Source organism: Varroa jacobsoni, unplaced genomic scaffold (genome assembly GCF_002532875.2).
Source record: "Varroa jacobsoni isolate VJ856 unplaced genomic scaffold, vjacob_1.0 scaffold_1386, whole genome shotgun sequence".
Classification (NCBI taxonomy): Eukaryota; Metazoa; Arthropoda; class Arachnida; order Mesostigmata; family Varroidae; genus Varroa; species Varroa jacobsoni.
The window spans coordinates 442170-461090 of NW_019214288.1; the positions used below are offsets into that span (position 1 = coordinate 442170).

The 18921-nt window shown below is 44.0% G+C and overlaps 1 protein-coding gene across 2 annotated transcripts in view; it reads right to left on the reverse strand.

Annotated features, from left to right (window-relative positions):
• The window catches only part of LOC111269451 (uncharacterized), a 43533-nt gene extending 26831 nt beyond the window's left edge, over positions 1-16702 (reverse strand). For both annotated transcript variants that reach the window (XM_022849055.2, XM_022849057.2), the window contains exons 1-2: positions 15232-16702; positions 4896-4984 (exon numbers count right to left, since the gene is read on the reverse strand). In XM_022849055.2, coding sequence (XP_022704790.1) covers positions 4896-4984; positions 15232-16155 — 1013 coding nt within the window. In that variant the 5' untranslated portion in view covers positions 16156-16702. The remainder of the gene's footprint in view (positions 1-4895; positions 4985-15231) is intronic.
• Between the last annotated feature and the right edge of the window lie 2219 nt (positions 16703-18921).

Sequence of the window (18921 nt, forward strand, 5' to 3'; positions counted from 1 at the left end):
TAGCGTGGTATGAGGCCGAACCAATGTTACTTCGTTGTTTAAGCAATGCCAGCAGCAAAACGCATCAGCGACAAGAGTGACAGTACATACATATACCCTGAGCGACGGTAGAGGCAAAAGGACCTAAAGAAGCAGGACAGTGCGTTGCAGATCTTTTTTCATAGCGAAGCAAAAGCGGTTACAGTCACTAGAAGGTGAAGAGAGTAGGCCCTCAGGGGAAGAACAGCGATGACGAAATTAACCCAGTCTACTTTTTCTTTTGCCTCCTGTTTTTCACGTGCACTTGAAGCCCGCAACAGCGTTAGAGGCAGCAGTCAAAGCAGCCGTTGCCTTTTGCAGATGGTAGCAGCGGCCTCTGTGATAGCGGTCTTCTGTGATAGCGCGTAGTTTTTATAGCCAGCTGTGGTGTTTTTGTGCAACAACAGATACCGGCCGTTCAGAGGGACAATTTCTGGACACAAAAAGAGAAGGAACGGCCTGCACTAACGGCCTGACACGACATATGAATGCGCCTGCGTCTCAGTGCTCTGAACAGAGCGACAGAAGTCAGGACAGCTGGTTCCCTTGCCTCTCATTGTATCGTAAGTAGGATTCTTCCCGGATCGAATTGTTTTCCCTTTCAATTGTTGTTGTTGTTGTTTTGCTAATAGCGATCTGACGTTATACAGCTGAAAGTTTGCCATTTTGGCTAAGTTCTCCTTTACTTCTATGAATATACGTATATATTTAGCTGTATTTTGGACAGTTTTTATACACACACAGGGACTCACGTTTACGTGCTACGGCATATGGTTCGCTTTGGATAATTGCCACTGAATTTATTCGTGATAGCAGGATAAGGGAAGACTCGTAAGCTACATAAGTTCAATGTCAATCACACCGTAGCAGAAGCTGGAAGCGAGTGCACGAACGTAGCTTTCGACAATGAGAGATGAGGTGTGAAGTAAGAAGGTGTTCGCAGAGGGAAATAATTGACAATTTACCACCGTTGCCAAAACGTAAATTTGCTCGTGTGCATTAGCTGTAATAATAACCGCATAAGGAACTGAGATTAGAGAAAGAACACGTTTTGTGCTTACTACAAAAGATGGCGTCGCATTTTATGTTGCCCAGTCGCGTAATAGACCGACAGCAAACGCCCCGGGAAGTGAGTTAGGTATCAATGAACACTTCGCAATTGCGTGGAATCTAGTTTACTCAGATTAGCTCCCAAATCGCGTACATCCGCAACAATCTTTACCTAACTCTTGAAAACTTGCATCTGGCATATTGGTTATAAACGACGGATTGTGTATTCGAGTAGGCAAAAAGTGTCTATATATGAAACTGGTAAAAGACAAATAAAAACTAGAAAAAAATGAAACACGAATGAATTATAACAAATGGGAAAATCAAAGGGAATCAATCAACCTGTAGCCTCCCAAACATATTCAGAAGCCAATTTTTGGATCGTGGATAGTTGTCATGTTATGGCAAACTACGGCGGATCAAGCATTTGTGATTTTTGAAGTGTCCTGAGTCTCTGCAGGCAGCAGAGACTGCCGAACATACCCATGCTACAACTAGAAATTAAGCCTTTGCGAAATACGCGTTTCTATCGAGGACACAGGCAAAGTGAAGCCGACTCTGCGTATGCGTTATGTCAACTGCACGAGTATGTACTCCGTGTTTGATAGTAAAAGTACAGGACACAACAACAACAACAACAGACATGCTACTTCAGTAAACACTGGCTCATAACGATGTTAAAGCGTCTCTTTTGAAACGTCGCTAATTTCGCGCAGGACAATCGGTCGCTAGTATCAGGTTTTTGGTGTAGACTATAAAATACAGGCATCTAACAGACTTAAATATATTTCAATTAATGTGGTTGCCGATACGCGTTTCGTGTCTACCTGGTTCTATCATGTTCTGCTTTCGCGTTCAAGCTTATAATTATCTATGGCAGTAAAGGTTATTATCAGTTTTCTCTCCTGCTACAGTCTTTCAAACTGTTTGTAGCAATATTATAGCAAGTTTCATGGAAGGACGTCAAGTTGCTTTCGAACACCGACCCTCAACGATCTATGGACGACAGCTTCTTCTATGGGACGGAAGGCACGAATGTTTCTGACATAATTTAAAAAAGTAGTTCATTAATTATTATTGTTATACTTCGATATATGTCATAATAGCATATATCGATACTGTAATAGGTAATAGTAAGTAGGAAAGCCGAGCCAGGCAAGACATAATCATTATAATACTTGTCAGCATTTGCTGAACGATTTCAAACAATTGAGATGATACAGGAGACACAATTTTTGAGTGGCTACGAAAAATAGTAGTGGCAATGGAAGATAGGCCGCTGCATCATGCAGCCTGGAGCAATTTATGTTTCTGTAAAAAATAGAGGCGTTGTTAAACCGCATAAGATATATTGAGATGCTGTACAAATTTTGGTATCGCGTTCAATGCGGGTCTCACTTAAAAGTGGTCGTGAGACCGGTGACGAATCGAGCGTCGTGAACCTGCAATCGTAAGTGACCTTATCAAGATTTCGTTCGGATCATAAATGAGAATTGGTAATTAAGGCCCTATTCTATTCTCCTCGATATGAATCAAAATATAATGGATACATAACGCAGCGTTCATTGATCTCACTGCTTCAGCTATTTATAATTACAACGACCTATGAATAGGTGGTCTAAAATTTTTGGGCTAACTTGACCTACCGCGCCGATTATTCGGCCCAGGTTAGGGATGTGACGTAATACTTAATTGCTTAGTTTCTTTGCCATCTTAGTGGTTTTACCAGTGTAAATATTACACTCACACGGGAATTTTTAATGATATTTTTAGATTTAAATTAAACACACTCAGCTTTTGTCGCAAGTATTAGTGCGGCGAACTTCCGCATGTTTACGAAGGAAACATATTGCCGTATGTTGCACTTCCCTGGCGATGCTCGTGAAGGAGACTAGTAAGTTTCAATGATTTCTTCTGCGCTATGGCAGCCTTTGCCCCCATCACCTATGCAAACCACCCACACCGTTTGCCTCTTTCCCTGCCTCAGTTGTTTAGCAGGTCTTTTGGTTCCACCGTTTTGGACGGCGTCGCCGTCAATCTCACCGCTGTCGACACTGCGGGTTCCGCCGCTATCAGTTAAGAGATTTGAAGCTGCAGAAATCCAAGCTCGTACAGTTGAGTGCCATGCCGCTATCGTAATTCGCGCAACGACATCTGAATTCTCACTCTTTTTAGGAAGTTGGTAGCGTGCTCTCTCTCTCTCTGTTTTGGGCCCCCTTTCTAGCTCTGCTCACGCCTGAGAGCTTTAGTGGCGCATACGTCGACCTTTTCCTTTGATCCTGGGGAGATGTAGTCACTAATGCAGGGCCCCAAGCTTTGATAGCAGTGAGACATAGATATGATTTTAAATTGATAGAGGCTGGCCTCCACAGTAAAGAGGCAAAGGAGGTGCAAGATGTGAGGCAGTCAGGTACGAACTCTTTGTATTTCGTTTGCGAATACGATATCAAAGCTGAAATATATATATATTGCAATCTTGTACTAAGGAAGCACAAAAAAGCCGATGCGAAAGTATTGAATTTTCAAATAAAGCTAGATACGTATTTGATACACAAGTAGTATATAAAGCATATTGAACAAGTGGAATGATAAGAGTTGTCGTACATATATATATACTTGGAGTAAACGCTAGCGAAGTAAGCAAATGATGTCAACGAATCAAATAAGTAGTACAGGAGGCGCTGGGTGACTGCCAGTGCAATCGTCATTGCTTCTGCTGCCGCCGCCGCCCCCGCCGCCGCCCCCGCCGCCTTCCCTACAGTTAGAACGGATGCTCGGCTGGATAAAAACATGGAAGAGGATACTGTATCTAATTAGATTTTTATGATGCTAACAGTACATAGGAGAGACAGGCAGTAGATAAAGAGGTTCGACATAAAACCGAGAGGCAGAGTGACAGTAAAGGACGGTACGGCGATAGCAGGAAGCGACAACGTAGTCCGAATGCGTTCCTACTTGTTCATAAATTAGGCGCTTGTTCCGCAGTTGTTTTGCAGTATTTGCACTTACGCGTTACCGTCTGGTTATTTAAAAGTTCTAATGTTATAAAAGAGAGCCAAATCGTCAAATGAAGTCCACCCTAGGGAAAACATACTGTTTTACACAAAAAAAAAAAAACCAAGGTGCTGTTGACAAACAGCGAATGAGACATTTACGGTAGAAAGCTGCTTCTTGGACACAGTCTACAGAGTCGACTCCATTATTTTTCATAAAAACGCGGGGTCACAATATAACATAGGTAGTACTAGATAAATTACCTCTTTGATAAAGACAGCTAGGGTCTATAACGTGGCCTTTAATATTTGCCATAAATCGCGCGTGACGTATAAGACTGTTCAGTGATGACGCAGCTTGTCATGTGGTGATGATAAGGTCAAGCGGTACAATACATATATCCATTGTTTATATTCGCATTTTTTTCGGCATCTTATCATCCTTGTAGGCTATGCCAATCTTAGCCTGTAAACGTTCCTACCTGTAAGGTAAATTCTGTAGGCTTTTGAAAGAGATCGCCTGCTTGGCCCAAATAGGTTGAGATAGTGAGAGACCGCGTGGCCGCTTTTTTTTTGGACTACTTCAAGCTGAATGGATCAGATGCTACCGAAAACTACTTTTAAACGCTTATGGAGAGGTATGTTATTGTTTGTGCAAGTTAAGAAGCCCCAAAGCTTCTCGGGCTCGTACGGATCGCCAGAATTTAAGCTCTCAGTCATGCAAATTTAGAACTACAGTGTTCCCTTGACCTTGTTAAAAGCATTTGTTGTAACAATTTTCGTAATATACTTAGATCATTGTTTTCTTGCTATTATACGCCTAGACTCATTTACCGGATCTGGTCTCCAACTTGGGCGTCAAGGACGAGATGGGATGTTGTATTTGATGAAACAGAAAGCCCCGAAGAAATCGAACAGCTCAACTGCAAAGAAGAGAACAGAGTCAATTTCGAGTGGTTGACTATTAGAATAATAACAATAATGATACGGTTATGATCCATAATAATATTTTTAATTAGTCTATTTTTCGTGGATATTAACTTGCCAGGTCAGTGAGTTATTGTCTTCTCGACATAATTTATATCCAATCACGAAATGTATTATTAACAACGTCGTCATATTAGAAAAGGCTTGATCAGACCGTCTGACCTTTGGAAAGCAATTTTGCAAGGTTCACCTAGATGTGAAGATGGATGACCTCCAACGCGACCGAATAAGGGCTCGGAGAATCGGCACATACTTCTATCATTTTTCTAAATCTTGATGGCAAATCCTTTCGTTTTACATATGCTTGTATTAAAAAGCAATAATCAATATCTGTTTATTAATTTTGCTTGCAGAATTACTTTAGATTGTCAGTGGATTACAGGGAAACGTGTTTCGACGGAACTTTACCCACCGCGGCTCAATTCGACGGAAGCGTATAATTACAATGCTATTGGGTTTTGTATTGCACTCCCATACGCCAACAGGGCTCAGTGATTGGATATATAAAACAAAGCTAAGCCGTTTTAGCCAAGGCAATGTACTCGCTTGGTTAAATAATACCAACTCTAACGAAAGCTAATTTCTCCAGCAACATCCTCGATTGTCTGATGCCGAAAAGAAACTCGACCCAGCCTGGCAATTTCGTTAACAATCATAGTGAATCAATTCAACCCAACATTTTGAAAGTTATAACTGTCTGGGGTCAACGAATTGAGGTATATACATGCGTCGCGGATGCCTAACCGAAATCTCCATCTCTATTTTGGTCTGCTTAGCCCATTAAAAATTACCCCTAACAGGAATCGAGTGCCACACTTTACTATACTATATAATATTGTCTTACAAAAGATAACGAAGGAGAGAAGGCCCGAATCTCACAGATTGAGCGTAGATGAGGAAAACCTCGGTAATTTTATTGTTATATTTTGACACCTATAAATGCACAATATGAACATAAATATATAAAGGTAAACGTAAATTTCTACCTGTAAATGTGAAGCACGTTATTGATAGGTTCGCGTGTGTAGTTTTGTCTGCAAGTGTCTAGCAATTCGTCTTGAGAGATGCACGTCGTTGGGTTTTTGGTATATTTCAAGGCCACTTTGGTACGATAAGGCTATCAGGCCAGCAAAAGAATGCTTTATTGGCAGAATAGTTTTTTATGAAAATGTACTTATGCATAGATCTAACGTAAAGCAGTACACATATTTTGGCTGAGAGTATATTAAAAAAAATGTATCCATTATAATATCCTAATGAGACCATTTCTGTAGGCGTAGATTTAGGCATATGCAACTGCCTAGACACAGGCAGGCCGTACTTCTACAAAATTACTTAATACGCTGTTACGCTTTAGACTAATCTATTGATAAGCCGTTAATCAACACTATTCAACGGCAGGTTCTAGCGCAGTCTAAATTCACTACGGGTAGAACAAAGATAATCCAAAGTAATCCAAATTTCCTGACAACTATATATATATATTAGTTGTCGCTCAATCAAAAATGCGATCTGTCGCTAGAATCAAAGCAGCAAACGCTAATGGGGAAAAAAACAAGACAACAACACGTGACCAATAACAGCAATGTGTACTGATTATGTAAGCCTAGTAGGCCAAGCATCAGTCAATTAGCAAACAGACCTGTGGCCAGCTGCCAAAAGGGAGGTTAAAAAGTTGTTGAATAGTTCAATCAGTCCCGCCAAGGCTAAAAAGGGTCGGCTTGTCACCAAACCGCTACTCAGCCATCTAGTCATAGCTGACCGGCTAATGATAATCGGGACGGTTCCCGTGATCCTGTCGTGATATTTCGGACGTTGCTATACCGTTAAAAAGATCCAAAAAACGCGGTAAAGCCGACGTACCGTACGCAGCCACCTTCTGGAAAATTGGCTCCATTTGGCGCAGCATGACTAGCCTCAAACGTGACAAGCCGGCTATCTGTCTGACCGGATGTCCTTTGACCGGTGAAGCTGTTTCTGGTCTTCCTTTCTGTCAACTAAACCAGGATATCAAACGGAGATGTTAGTCAGAGTGTTTCTCGTCTGACAGACAACTGAGGTATATATTAAGATACAGTTTAATCAGAAGCATTCGTTGTCTTGCCCGTCATCGCCCATTCTAGTCAAATATAAATTTGATTCTTTGTCCAACATCCCCACAGTTGCTTTCGCTGTTACGACGTTTTACGTCAGTTGTCTGTACATTACAGGATACATACTCATTGGTATAATATAACTAATCATAGGTCACTGACAGATCAAGTGCAAGATGTGTCATTCAACTTATCATATCCTTTCAGGTCACCGTTGTCATACGGAGGAAAGTGACAGTAGAGTATGTTATGAAGAGGTATTTCAACAGACCAGAGTTCGTTAGGTGAAGCTGGTGTTGGAAGGGGAGAGGTTTATTGGCTATAACGATTGCCGACAAAGAAGGCTGCTTGGTGGGATAGAGAATACCACTGCAGCTTCACCTCTCGTTTGTCTGTATTCCGCCGACGGCGTCGCCACTGCCATTCACCACCTCAACATTTGTTATATCTGCAGATGGCTGAGATTGGTTGGCTCAGAGAGAGTTGACTGTTAGTTCCGCTTCACTACAATACAAAAGTGGGAAAGCTGGCTTACCGATCTACCACGCTGCCACGCAAGAGACGCTGGAACAGCCGAGACAGTCTCTAGCGGTCGCTAATGGAGGTCCTGCAAGCCAAATAGGAAAGCAAGCAAACGCAGCTCGCTTCGTTTAGTCTGTACCGAATATTCGCTGCTAACGTGCGAGGGTGGTGGACGACCAAGAAGGATGAGAAGGTGCCTCAGAGGCCTGGGACCTCTTAGTTGTAGAAAAAAGGTCTAGGGCCGACTGAGGGACTGGCCCAAGTATGGGAGGCAGATTTCCCCTCCGGCAATGAGGATCGCCTGTGACAGCAGAGCGATACCAGCCAGCAAAACGGGGGACAGCCGCGATGGCGACGGCGACAACGACAGCGGCGTTAATTACAGCGCTCCGCCGTACTGGCAGCAGTAGCTGGGTGGCGTAGTAGCTTAGAAATAGCTAACGTTAATGTTGGCTTTTCTCCTGCTTGCCCTCTTGATCTCCCCGGCCGCTTGTCTGTCTATGCTTCTGCTGCGCCCGACTTGGGTAAAGGAACGACCGACGCTCGATGGTCGAGGTTAGAAAAAAGCCTTAGACGACACTTTCGCCTGTCGGACCATCCGGTCCCTAGAGTAAAAGTCACTTCCCGCGAAGCCATACTGGCCTATGGCCTTTTCAAGGCCTCAGACTTTCTGTTCATACACGCACATATAAGGGAAGCTCAAAGTCGAGCCGCCTGCGGAGGCTACATGATACCTGCATGTAGTGACAGTGTTTGCTGTTCCTCCTGCCTCTTTTTGTTGTTCTGGCCCTCTGACCTGATTTGAACTAAGCAGTCGAACCTAGTGATGCGTCTTAGGGACTTAACATCATTGCCGCAGGTAAGCAGTAGTGAAGGAAAGGGTGCAAAAATTGCTCAACATACTTTCTCGTTATTTTATATTGAGCGTAGCCTTATGCATAGCTTCATTTACGTGCTTGGATTATGTAGGAAGCACCTAAGCATCCTCGAGAATACTTCAATTTGACAGAGTTTAAAGGCTGAAGAATAGAATGTGTGATAGTGACGCCTACAGAAACCTTAGATTATACAGTTTTACAGCGAACTTTCGCTTTCTTTGAGAGAGAGTGAGCACCCCTTAAGCTGGAGCTTGGTCAACAGAGACAGGAAGCGGGATCCTTGTTAAACGTAACCCTAGTCTTTATAGTGCAGTAAAGTATCCCCAAAATATCTGCGTAGGTAGCTCAGATCCGAACTATAGCTACGCCGCACGTCGTATGAGTGACGTTTACAATAGACAAAAGGGTAAGGTGAAGGTTCAAATCTGAATGGACTATTTTCTCCGACAGCTTCTTATGCAAATAGCAACGAGTACTAATGTGTGGTTGCTTACCAGTTCTTATGGGAATCCGGAAAAAAAAGACTAGAAGAAAAGCAGAGAGTAGTCCAAAAGGAATACCACCATCATGCAAAGCTGTAAAAGGGCCTCTATGTAACACTGGATCACAACGTTGGCATGTTTATGTACCCGTACGTGGCCAGTGAACTGACAAAAGAGGCATGGGCTTAGAGGGGAGTCCAGCGGTTTCGCCTGTGCATCCAAATACATACTCGAAGGAAAACTCAAGATCTATCCGCAGGCGCGTGTCAGCATTCTGTGGGTCGGTGTACGATGCTTGTTAAACAAAAAAAGGTAAGTGAACGCAAGCTGAACCAATTAGCAATTCAGCTGATTATAATGAACCATTACGGGGCGTCATTGCTGCTTAGATCGGCAGGGGTCTTTGATCCTCCTATCACCTCTTGCCGAAACTTACAGCGCTTTAGGATGATCTTTCCGCTGTGTCCCCTAGGTTGTTGCGGCTAGCGTGACAGTTCTGCAGACCACTTCAATTCTTCACAGACAGACGGGTTAACCGGCCACTCACCCATTGGCCTGCCAGGCGCCACGGTACGCTTGTTGCTACTACTTCTGTCGTTGGATGCTTGCCTCTCACGGCTATAAAACAACTATTACACCAGCCTAGCGCTGGCACAGGGTTGACCCTAAGGCTAGTCGAGTCCTGTACTTTTCCTAAGCTGATTTCTGCTACTCCGCATTACAACGACGTCAAATAGCTAGCGACCATAGCGTAGCACCACTGCTTCCCTGATTCTGTTACTACACCATTGGAAGTACGGTGTCAGTCGCATGCTTATCTTTGACGGGTCTTTCCTCGACCCTAATCCGAAACTATCCATTCATCCAAGGAATTCGCATCATAGTCGTGGCAGTGTTGGTGAAGGGTTACTTACCACTAGCGATGCGCAGGCGTCTACGATAGTTCTGCTGAACCGATGGTATGCGGGTGGGAACATGAAAGCAGGACTAGGGGGCAGCCCGTTTATAGTAAAAGGGAAAGAAGGTTCGTGATGCAGCCGGAAGTGCTGCGGGCTGTTGACATCCGGCGGGGCGCGCGTAGGCAAATTCGAATTTGCTAATGCACTCACACAAAATTGAGTCGTTTCTGCTATTGCGGCTGTCGCTGCTATCGTCAGGCCTTAGCACACCATCGCTCAAACGCGAACAATGGCCGTAGCAGCGGTTGCTGAAATTGCCGTCCCGCGCCAGTGTCGCGTTCCGAGTGATGCCTTCGGCTTTGCCCACTAATGGCTACGTTGCGTTCTACCCATAAACGGATGCCAATCGATCGTAGAGCTGCAAGTGAACTCGAGATGATGTGACAGCTGCAGTGCAGGATATATGTCATCCAGATAAAGGAGAGTGAATTTAATACTTGGATATTCTATGTTGCCTAGTTTACACCATATAAACAGCTCTACGCGTCGGCGGAACCAAACGGCGTAGCCATAACGCTAAAGCCAATCATTCAATGACCCAAGGATCTCTCTTGGACTGGGCGACAGCTTATCACAATTATTGACATATGGTACCATAAAGATGAAATTGAATGCTTAATATTTAAACAACACGCTCGATTTAGAATTATCTAGCCGAACAGAATTGAATTTGTAAAGACTTAGATACCAGCACACTTCTGATATGCAATTTGGTTCTCACTAGGGTTCACTTTGTCGTCGGCCGGAATCTGGTGCAGTCATTTTATTCGTGTAAAAAACTGCGCCCATGAGAAAAATTGCTTCGAGGGTGACGGTTGTGTTTTCAACAAATGACAGTCGTATAACTGGCGTTCCTTCAGGCTGGAGGATTTTTGACGGAACCTACCACTATATGAAAGCGTGCAAGAAAGAAGAGAGACCCGCTAAAAGATATATCTTGCTGCCAGAAGCTTCTTACTCTTTGTTCGAACTATCTTTTCGCCTTCGATGCACCGCGTACAGGCGCTGCCATTAGATCCCAGCCCTTCTGGTCCTCCCTCTTAGCCCTGTTGCTGTTGCTGCCAAGAAGATTTACAGATCTGTTTAAATCCGCCCCTCAGCTCATCGATTGGACCTCTGTACTAGGGTCCATCGGCTGCACGACTTCTCTAATCCTGAATCACTGTTGATTCCATTTCGTTGCTTTGACGGCAGGCCTTTGCACTTCAACCTTTGCCAGTGACCTAGTACTACGACCAGCAGCCAGCCAAATATCGAACTAATGAAACAGGAAGTCTCCATCGCAAACATCCGCTGACGCCCACCGCAGCTCAACGCCATTAAATAACATCAGCGTGCACAGCGCGTCGTATTGTAAACGCTTTTCTTGACTATAAGCAATGACACAACGCAACCCCTTCAATGTAAAGTTAGAAATGCGTTACAATACTGACACGGGGCACGTGACACAGACCACTATACGCTTCTTCCTATTTCCAACGCCATTCATCTTACCCAGTCAGAGTAGCATACATTAATTGCCGACTCTAACAAACACCCGACAAAAACCCACAAAATACTGTAGAGTTGCGATGCTGCTGCGATCGTCGGCTAATGGCCAACAGACGAAACTTTACCGCAGTGACACGGCTGGACTTACTCGCAGCCAAGCAGCAGTACATATACAATCCACAGGAAAAGCACAAAGCTTCCTTTTCCTTTCATTAGATGTAGATATTTAGATGTGGATGAGGATAGATCATCCTCCTAAAAGAAATCTCCTAAGAGACTGATCATTTAGAGCTGAGCTCATTAGAGGCAAGGAAAAAGCTCTAAAGAGAAAACAACCTTCTGCCCAAAACTAGCGCTCTCCTGGCGGACAGCTGCAGGAGAGGTGGAGATAGCAGAAGGGTCAGATGCACGCTCGTCATTAATCGGTGAATAGGCTGTCCGTTCCATGGATGTTCTATACACGCTCTTCTTGTTAGGACCGAGTCGGAGTCCGATTATGTCTTTGACGTTTCAGCTTGGACTATTCCCTCGCCTAGGCGAGAGAGAAGTACATCTCGTTGCCAGCTGCGAATGCACGGAACTATAGCTTTCGCCGGCGTTAATCTGATTATCTTCTTTTTCCTTAACGGGTGTGTTTGCAGGCGTCACTGAAAAATTCGTAAGAGCAAAGCCGGAATCGGTAGCTTGTGTCGGGAAGACTTACAAATTTACCACAACGTGATAAGTAGCAATGAAAAATGTATTTTTGATCATCCGTCTGCTAGGTGTACAGCTAGAAGAGTTGAACTTATAGAAAAAAAAACAACACTGTTAAACTTAGGGGAAACAAAACGTTGAAGCCTTCTTGAGAAAATTGGAAAACTCAAGCTTCTGGGTTACTTCTTGAATCACATATATTATACATTCAGACATATATCAGTACACGCCTTACTTCCTAACGTGGACGCCTTTAAAATACCCGTGTCAGCTCGCAAAGCAACGGAAGTGGGGAAGAGCTACAATGAATATACACTGCCGAAGTTCATGTGTCGATTTCTGAACCCGTAGAAAACGACACTAAAAAAGATTCGACACCCAAAGAGGAGCCCAAAAAGAACAGGGTGTCAAATTATGAAGGTCTGTGGCGGGGTCTCATGAGCGCTCCTAACGGCCCACGCTTCTGAAACTTCACGTTAATATTAAAGACGTGGTTGACACGGCACAAACCTCATGGTTGGGACTAGAAGCTATCGTCGGAAAAAAACCCAAGAGGCCTTGTTTTTCTTATCATTTATTGGCCTCGATTGCTGCCCCTTCCTACACTATTGACCGCAGAATTCAGTTGTTGTTTAGCGGACCGATCTGCTGCTAGCAGCATATCAACTAGCACAGCTGATTTTGGCAGTTTTTCCAAATTAATATTCAGTTGTTCTATACCACACGCGAATCTGGTTTCTACATGCGATCTGGTTCTGTAAAAAGGCGGAAATAAAGTAGAATAATGGACCGGCACACGTCCGATATTCAATTGTATGAGCAATATCGAGATGTGATCGAGAATATATTTTGGGTAGAAAAATCTAGCAGCTGCATCTTGTACGCGGAGACCTAATATGACCGACTTTCCAATAGAACGTTGCGATGGGTCCGATTTTTACGATAAGGAACAATCTCGAGGGCAATGCACGTACCGCCAGGTTTTTGTGCAGGTTTGCTCCAAATTATATTATTAATGACTATTGACGTTTGAATGAAAGGAAAGAATGGTTCGTGCACTTTCATGCAGGAACACACAGGTCGAAATAAAAAAAAAATTGCCGAGACGTTATCAAGCAGTTGTTATTAAGCTGCTGAATGTTAGAGCCGTTAGTGTAACGGCAATCGACACGTCGTCATTCCTGTTAACATACAGCCTCTTTCGAGCAAAGGGGCAGATAAGCATCGTACTTCTATGATCGTGGTCGCTTCTATTTCTACAGATACTTTACTTTTCCCGTGATCACGCAGTACCACAGCGCAAGGTACAGGTGAACTGGATAACACGCTATTGACTGCACAGCCCAGAAATCGCTCTACGTTTCAATACGCTGACGTTAGTCTTGCCCCGACTGCAATACCCGATACTGTACCAAGGAGGTGCTATATGCAGCTAATGCATGCTACGTAGGCGGGGTAGCCTTAACTAAAATATGTAGATACGGTGTCCTTGAAACGTTGCTATCCCTTTAATTGGTCCTTACGGGTTAGTGGGGCGAATGCGCGGTACAGCTCGACACCCCGTAAAGACCCCCGATGCGCCTTTGACTTGAAGAAAAGTCAGAGATTTCGTTGAGCTTGAAGTCAGAGAAGCCTCGAGAGAAATGAGAAACGGTAAATGGTGAATAACAGTGAGATACAGAAGAAGAGAAAGTTTGCCTCGCCTGTCTAGAATGACCGAAGTACAGTGGGCGTGACGCATCGACGACTTGAACTTTATCCAAAGACAACACAATGTTTCACATCACCGTACATTATGGAGCGTCTTTGGGTGTCCTATGTTCCATAAACAGTGACCATAATGTTAAAAACGCGCACGTTCTTTGCGTGTATGGCTACTTGTGTGTCACCACGGATTCGAAAGGACGAGTATCGACAAAATCAAGCAGCGACTCTGTTTTATGGCTCACTTTTGGCATGCCTGGGGATTACACTGAGAAAGTTAATATAGAGGCAGCAGCCAGACCACTCAAATCAAAAAGCGATTTGCATTTTCGGAGTTCTTTTTTCCCCTAGACGTCGCGCCTGCTGCAGGATCTTCTTGTTCGTTTCCCTCCGACCAACCGTTACCGTTAGAATTTGATCAACGGTTCCCGAGGTTCACCATGGAGCCTTGGGAGCTAAGAAAGAATTTCGACTTCGATAATCCATATTCGCATAAATTGTGATCTTACGCGTCATACTACCGTTGGGTGCTCTGCTCAGCTTGGCCCTCTCAAACGACACAAGTAGCCTTTAAAAAAGAGACCCTTTGCGCGATCTTCGATAGACTTCTCTTGGAAGGCAGTGTGCGGTTGATCTTCTCTTCTCCGAGATACCCTAGTCAAAAGTAGAGAGGAATTTAACTATTTCTAGCTGCAGCTAGTTAGCCAACCTTTGAGCCGTGCCACTCCTTGTCACTTACCCGCAAAAAACATCACATTAGTGAATCAACCCTACAGCAACGACTACGTAGTGAACAGAAATCTACTACTCCTAGAGCTGGCAGGTGACCAGTGCGTGATTCGTCTCCCTCCTAGCTATTATGCAAGGTGGAGTCATTTCTCGTAGCAGGTCGCGAGAAACGGACGGGCCGCCCGATCGCTTGGAGTGTTACAAAGCACTACCTGCCTTTGGTTGCTTGATTTACAAGCAGGTTTCTGGGTCGCCAGTATTGGGTGTATTCGCATCGCAGTTTCGCATCGAGTTGGTAAAAGGTAACTGTCAAACTCGGGAGTACTATAGCAGAACAAACGATTTATTCAGCAAGAATGCCACGAAACAAACGACAAAGCTATTTTTCGAAAGGTGTAAACATCACCTAAAACAACTCGGATAGACTCATTCCAAAAAAGGCTAATACTCTATATTCTGCTTACACTCACATGCCGTAAACCTAGAAGTTCGGAAAGCAGGCTGGTCATTAAATTGGAAGGAGTGAAGCCAGCTAAAGGAAACTAGTTCATGTAAATATGTATATAAGAAGCTGCTATTCTATTATGTACTTATAATGTACCCCTTTCTGGGTAATTCGTTATACTTACATTATCGGTAGCCAGCGTTAGGTTAAGCTTATTTTTATCCTTGGACCTCCACAGTTTGAATCCAGCAGACAATCGAATCTTCGAAGTGCATCCGGGACCAACCTCATCGTCATCTTCATTCGTTACCAACAACTGCTTGTTTTCAACATGCAAGGTTGAAATCGTAGAGGAATTTGGCATCACCATGATGGTTGTAGCGATCATAGAGTCTGTTGTTGTGCTAGAGCGAGCCGCACTCGAGTCGGGTCCAGTCGTTTTTGGAGAAACGTGTGAGTCGTCGCTGGTCAAATGGGCTGAGCCTACTGTTGTTACACCAGCAGCCGAACTGATCTCGGCAGTCGCTGCCGTCGTGATCGCCAGTTTGTCCTCCTTATCAATTACAGCCTTTTTGGTAAATAAGGTTTTCTTCTCGGAAAACTTGCTCGCCTTCTTAGCGTACATGGATATCTTGTCTTTCATAGGTTTTGTAGCCTCCGTAGTAGTCTGGATAACTGGATTTATACTCGACGTTGACGACGTTGTCGATAGAACTCCCGCCCCGGCCGCTGTTCCCCCTTCCGCCACTCTCGTGTTGTCCTTTTCTAGCGTAGTTGTGGGAGCCTCGGTATGGGTAGAGTCCAACTGCGACTGTAATGAAGAAGGCGATATTTTAAAGTCTGATCTTCCCTCCGACTGTTCGACAACCTCCTCAATTTGTCGAGCCGACTGTTGCACGAGCTTCTCTGTATTTACATAGCTTCTCTCTGCTGCTGCGGCGACGGCTTCTGTCTCCGGCACGGGAGCAGAGGTTGGATTCGTTAGTAGTACTGAGCCGTCAATGCGGCCAGCCGTTATCATGGCACAGCTCATTGCCAAGAGGCAGGCCGCTACAAGCACTACGGAGCTCATGAATTGCCTCATATCGAGTCCACGAAATAACCACATAGTTCGCTTAGATCAGTCCATCTTATGAACACATAATCCTCAGTCTTCGACTAGGTGCCGCTACACACCAGTAGTTAGCACAATGTTACACAACGAGACTCAACCAAACCTGAAAAAAACACGTTGTCTAATTCGCGTCCTTAGTTCATGTAACTCTCTGCACTACAGAAAGCTTCCTCTCCAATTTTTGCTTTGGCTCCTTCCGACGTAAAAAACGTCCCAAAACGGAGAGTTCACATACGTGCCTAACCACAGAATCCTGGAGAAGTCCCGACCACGACTGCAGAATTACACGAGAACCCGGTGAAATAGGAAGAAGCCCTATGCTACATGATCTATCTCGCCGTTTTAAATGCGGCGTGTCTCCTCGTATCCTGCACCAAAATAATAGCAGTGTCCTTGTATTCCTTCGTCTTTTCAAGGATGTGTCGATAGCACCTTCTTACGCTAATAGGCCGAGTTACAGCAGCATCAGAGGAGCACAAGCACGTAAGCACACGGAGGAATTTATCGCTAGAGGCCGTGGCGTGTCCGTCGGGCGCGAAGGGCGCACTTCGGAGTGAGTGTATAGAGAGAAGGCGGGTAGCGATGGTGGTCTAGGAGGAGTTGGTGTCTTGTGTCAAACAGTAGGGGAGAGGTTCGGAGGGAGGATGGAAATGAGGAATTCCCTTTCCCATCCGACTCCACATAGCATAGCACGACACTACTGCTACAACTTCCACCACATCCTTGATAATACCCCCTTTTTGCCCGCTATAGAATAAGGTAAGCACGAATGGCACGCAGGAAAAATCTTTCCCTTGAACGGACGCATCACTGGAAGGCCTTTAAACGGGCGGTTCCATCGATGTGAAGATTAGAGATATGCGTGTATGATCAGTGTTGCACACATACACTTTGATGTATGAAGAATTAAACGAACATATGAGACTAGGAGATAGGCGCCGACAAACTACTCGACTGATAACATGAATGTCGTCTAACAGTCGTCAAGGTTACATTGGTTCGTACCAAAAAAACGTGTTTAACACTGTACAACAGTTGATATTAGAATGGTAACCGGCAACCAGCTTGAATATAATACTAATTACTAAGAAGTTTCAAGGCTGTGTCTTCCGATAAGCAATAGTAAATCACTCAAGTAGACATCCACTTGGTGATTTTAGAAGCGGTTTATTCCAAAGGATACCTATTCATGGGTCCATTGTATGATAAAACGAGGCACTATTCGATGCAAATTAGATTCAATCGCTAACTGGCCTGTCTGAAGTTTCATTGCATTAGCCATTTGCGCTTGACTGATTATACATGGACACTATTGCAGTTCGTAGATGTAATGTTACCCTATATTATGCGAAAATTGTCTTAGCTTGAGACATCTATTTTAATAGACTTCTACCTTAGCAAAGATAATTTTCTTCTCGTCCGAAAACTGTCTGACTAAGACACATTCGTTATGGTATCGTGATTTTTTTTGGTCTGCGACAATTGCCATAGTAAAACAGCTAGAAAATCATATATTGTGAGAAAGTACACGTTTCCAGATCGCATATACTTTCGGTCGAGTAAACGCGCCCTAAGGATATACAGAGTACACGTTTCGGATTTCATGCCATAGATTTATTGTATGGCTTGTCGCATCAGTAGTCTGAAATAGGAGCCAATTTTCCGCATAAGCGCTGTCGTACGCTGCCCGAATTAACAGCGAAGAAGGGGAAATAGATTAGCTGCAAACTTTCAGGCCTGCATCGTATAATTTTCGTCTTCTCGTCGAATAACCGTCGTCTCAGCCGTGCGCAGTGTCCTATTGAAGGGATATTACAAACGTTGTTATACCGATTGCTCACTTCTTTGTTTTATCTTATTTTGTAGTATCGCCTTTTCTGTTCATTCATGTCGTTGCTGTAGACGCCGGCTCTACTAGTTGTCCAGCCTACTTTATTCGGATGACTTGCAAGGCTTCGTTTCGTCATAATACCGTAAAGTACTTCACTTCAGGCGACCGTTGATATATGGAGTATGCCTGCTTTTCAATGGTATAAAAACCACGCGCCCACACTAATCGTGGGAATTAATTTTTTTCAAGTCTGGAGAATTTCTTTCTTCTTTCAGTAAATTGGCGCTAGGCTTCGAACTGTTATAATTCATAAATATGGTTATTAATAACAATGTCCCCATTTTGGGGGAGAACTATTATTTATTTATTTATTTGTTAAAATATCGTACACATCAACGATCAGTTACTCAAACCCCAACTAGAACTGCGTCCATCAGAGAGGTAAAGGCTATTCACTATGAGTAACGCATTTCACTATGAAGGAAAACATCGAGGGCCAGATACCGCCCTTCCAAATGCACCATCTTGTCCCAATAGCTTTCGGGCCACTGTTATTAATGGCCTGTCTTCTGATACTTGCATACACCCTTTTTGCATGCCAAATTCTATGTGTTTTCTGTTTCCATAAGCGATTGCTAACCTCAAGCTAAAATGATAATCTGCATTGAGGTAGCGCCCGCACATTTTTCTTGTGTATTGATGTAAGTCTATGAAAGTAAACCGCTATGGCGTAACACTGTAGACAATTAAATTGAGCCCTTCTGAAGCCTTCTAGCCTAATATGCACCTCTTAACATGCGCTTAGCGGGTGAGGATCCGTCGTATCCTGTCGTAACAGATGCGCTACCTAGGTTTGGAATGCCTTTGAGCATTCATAGCGGCAGCCGTGTAAAACAGGTGAGGCATATAACAATGCAGCTACTGCACAA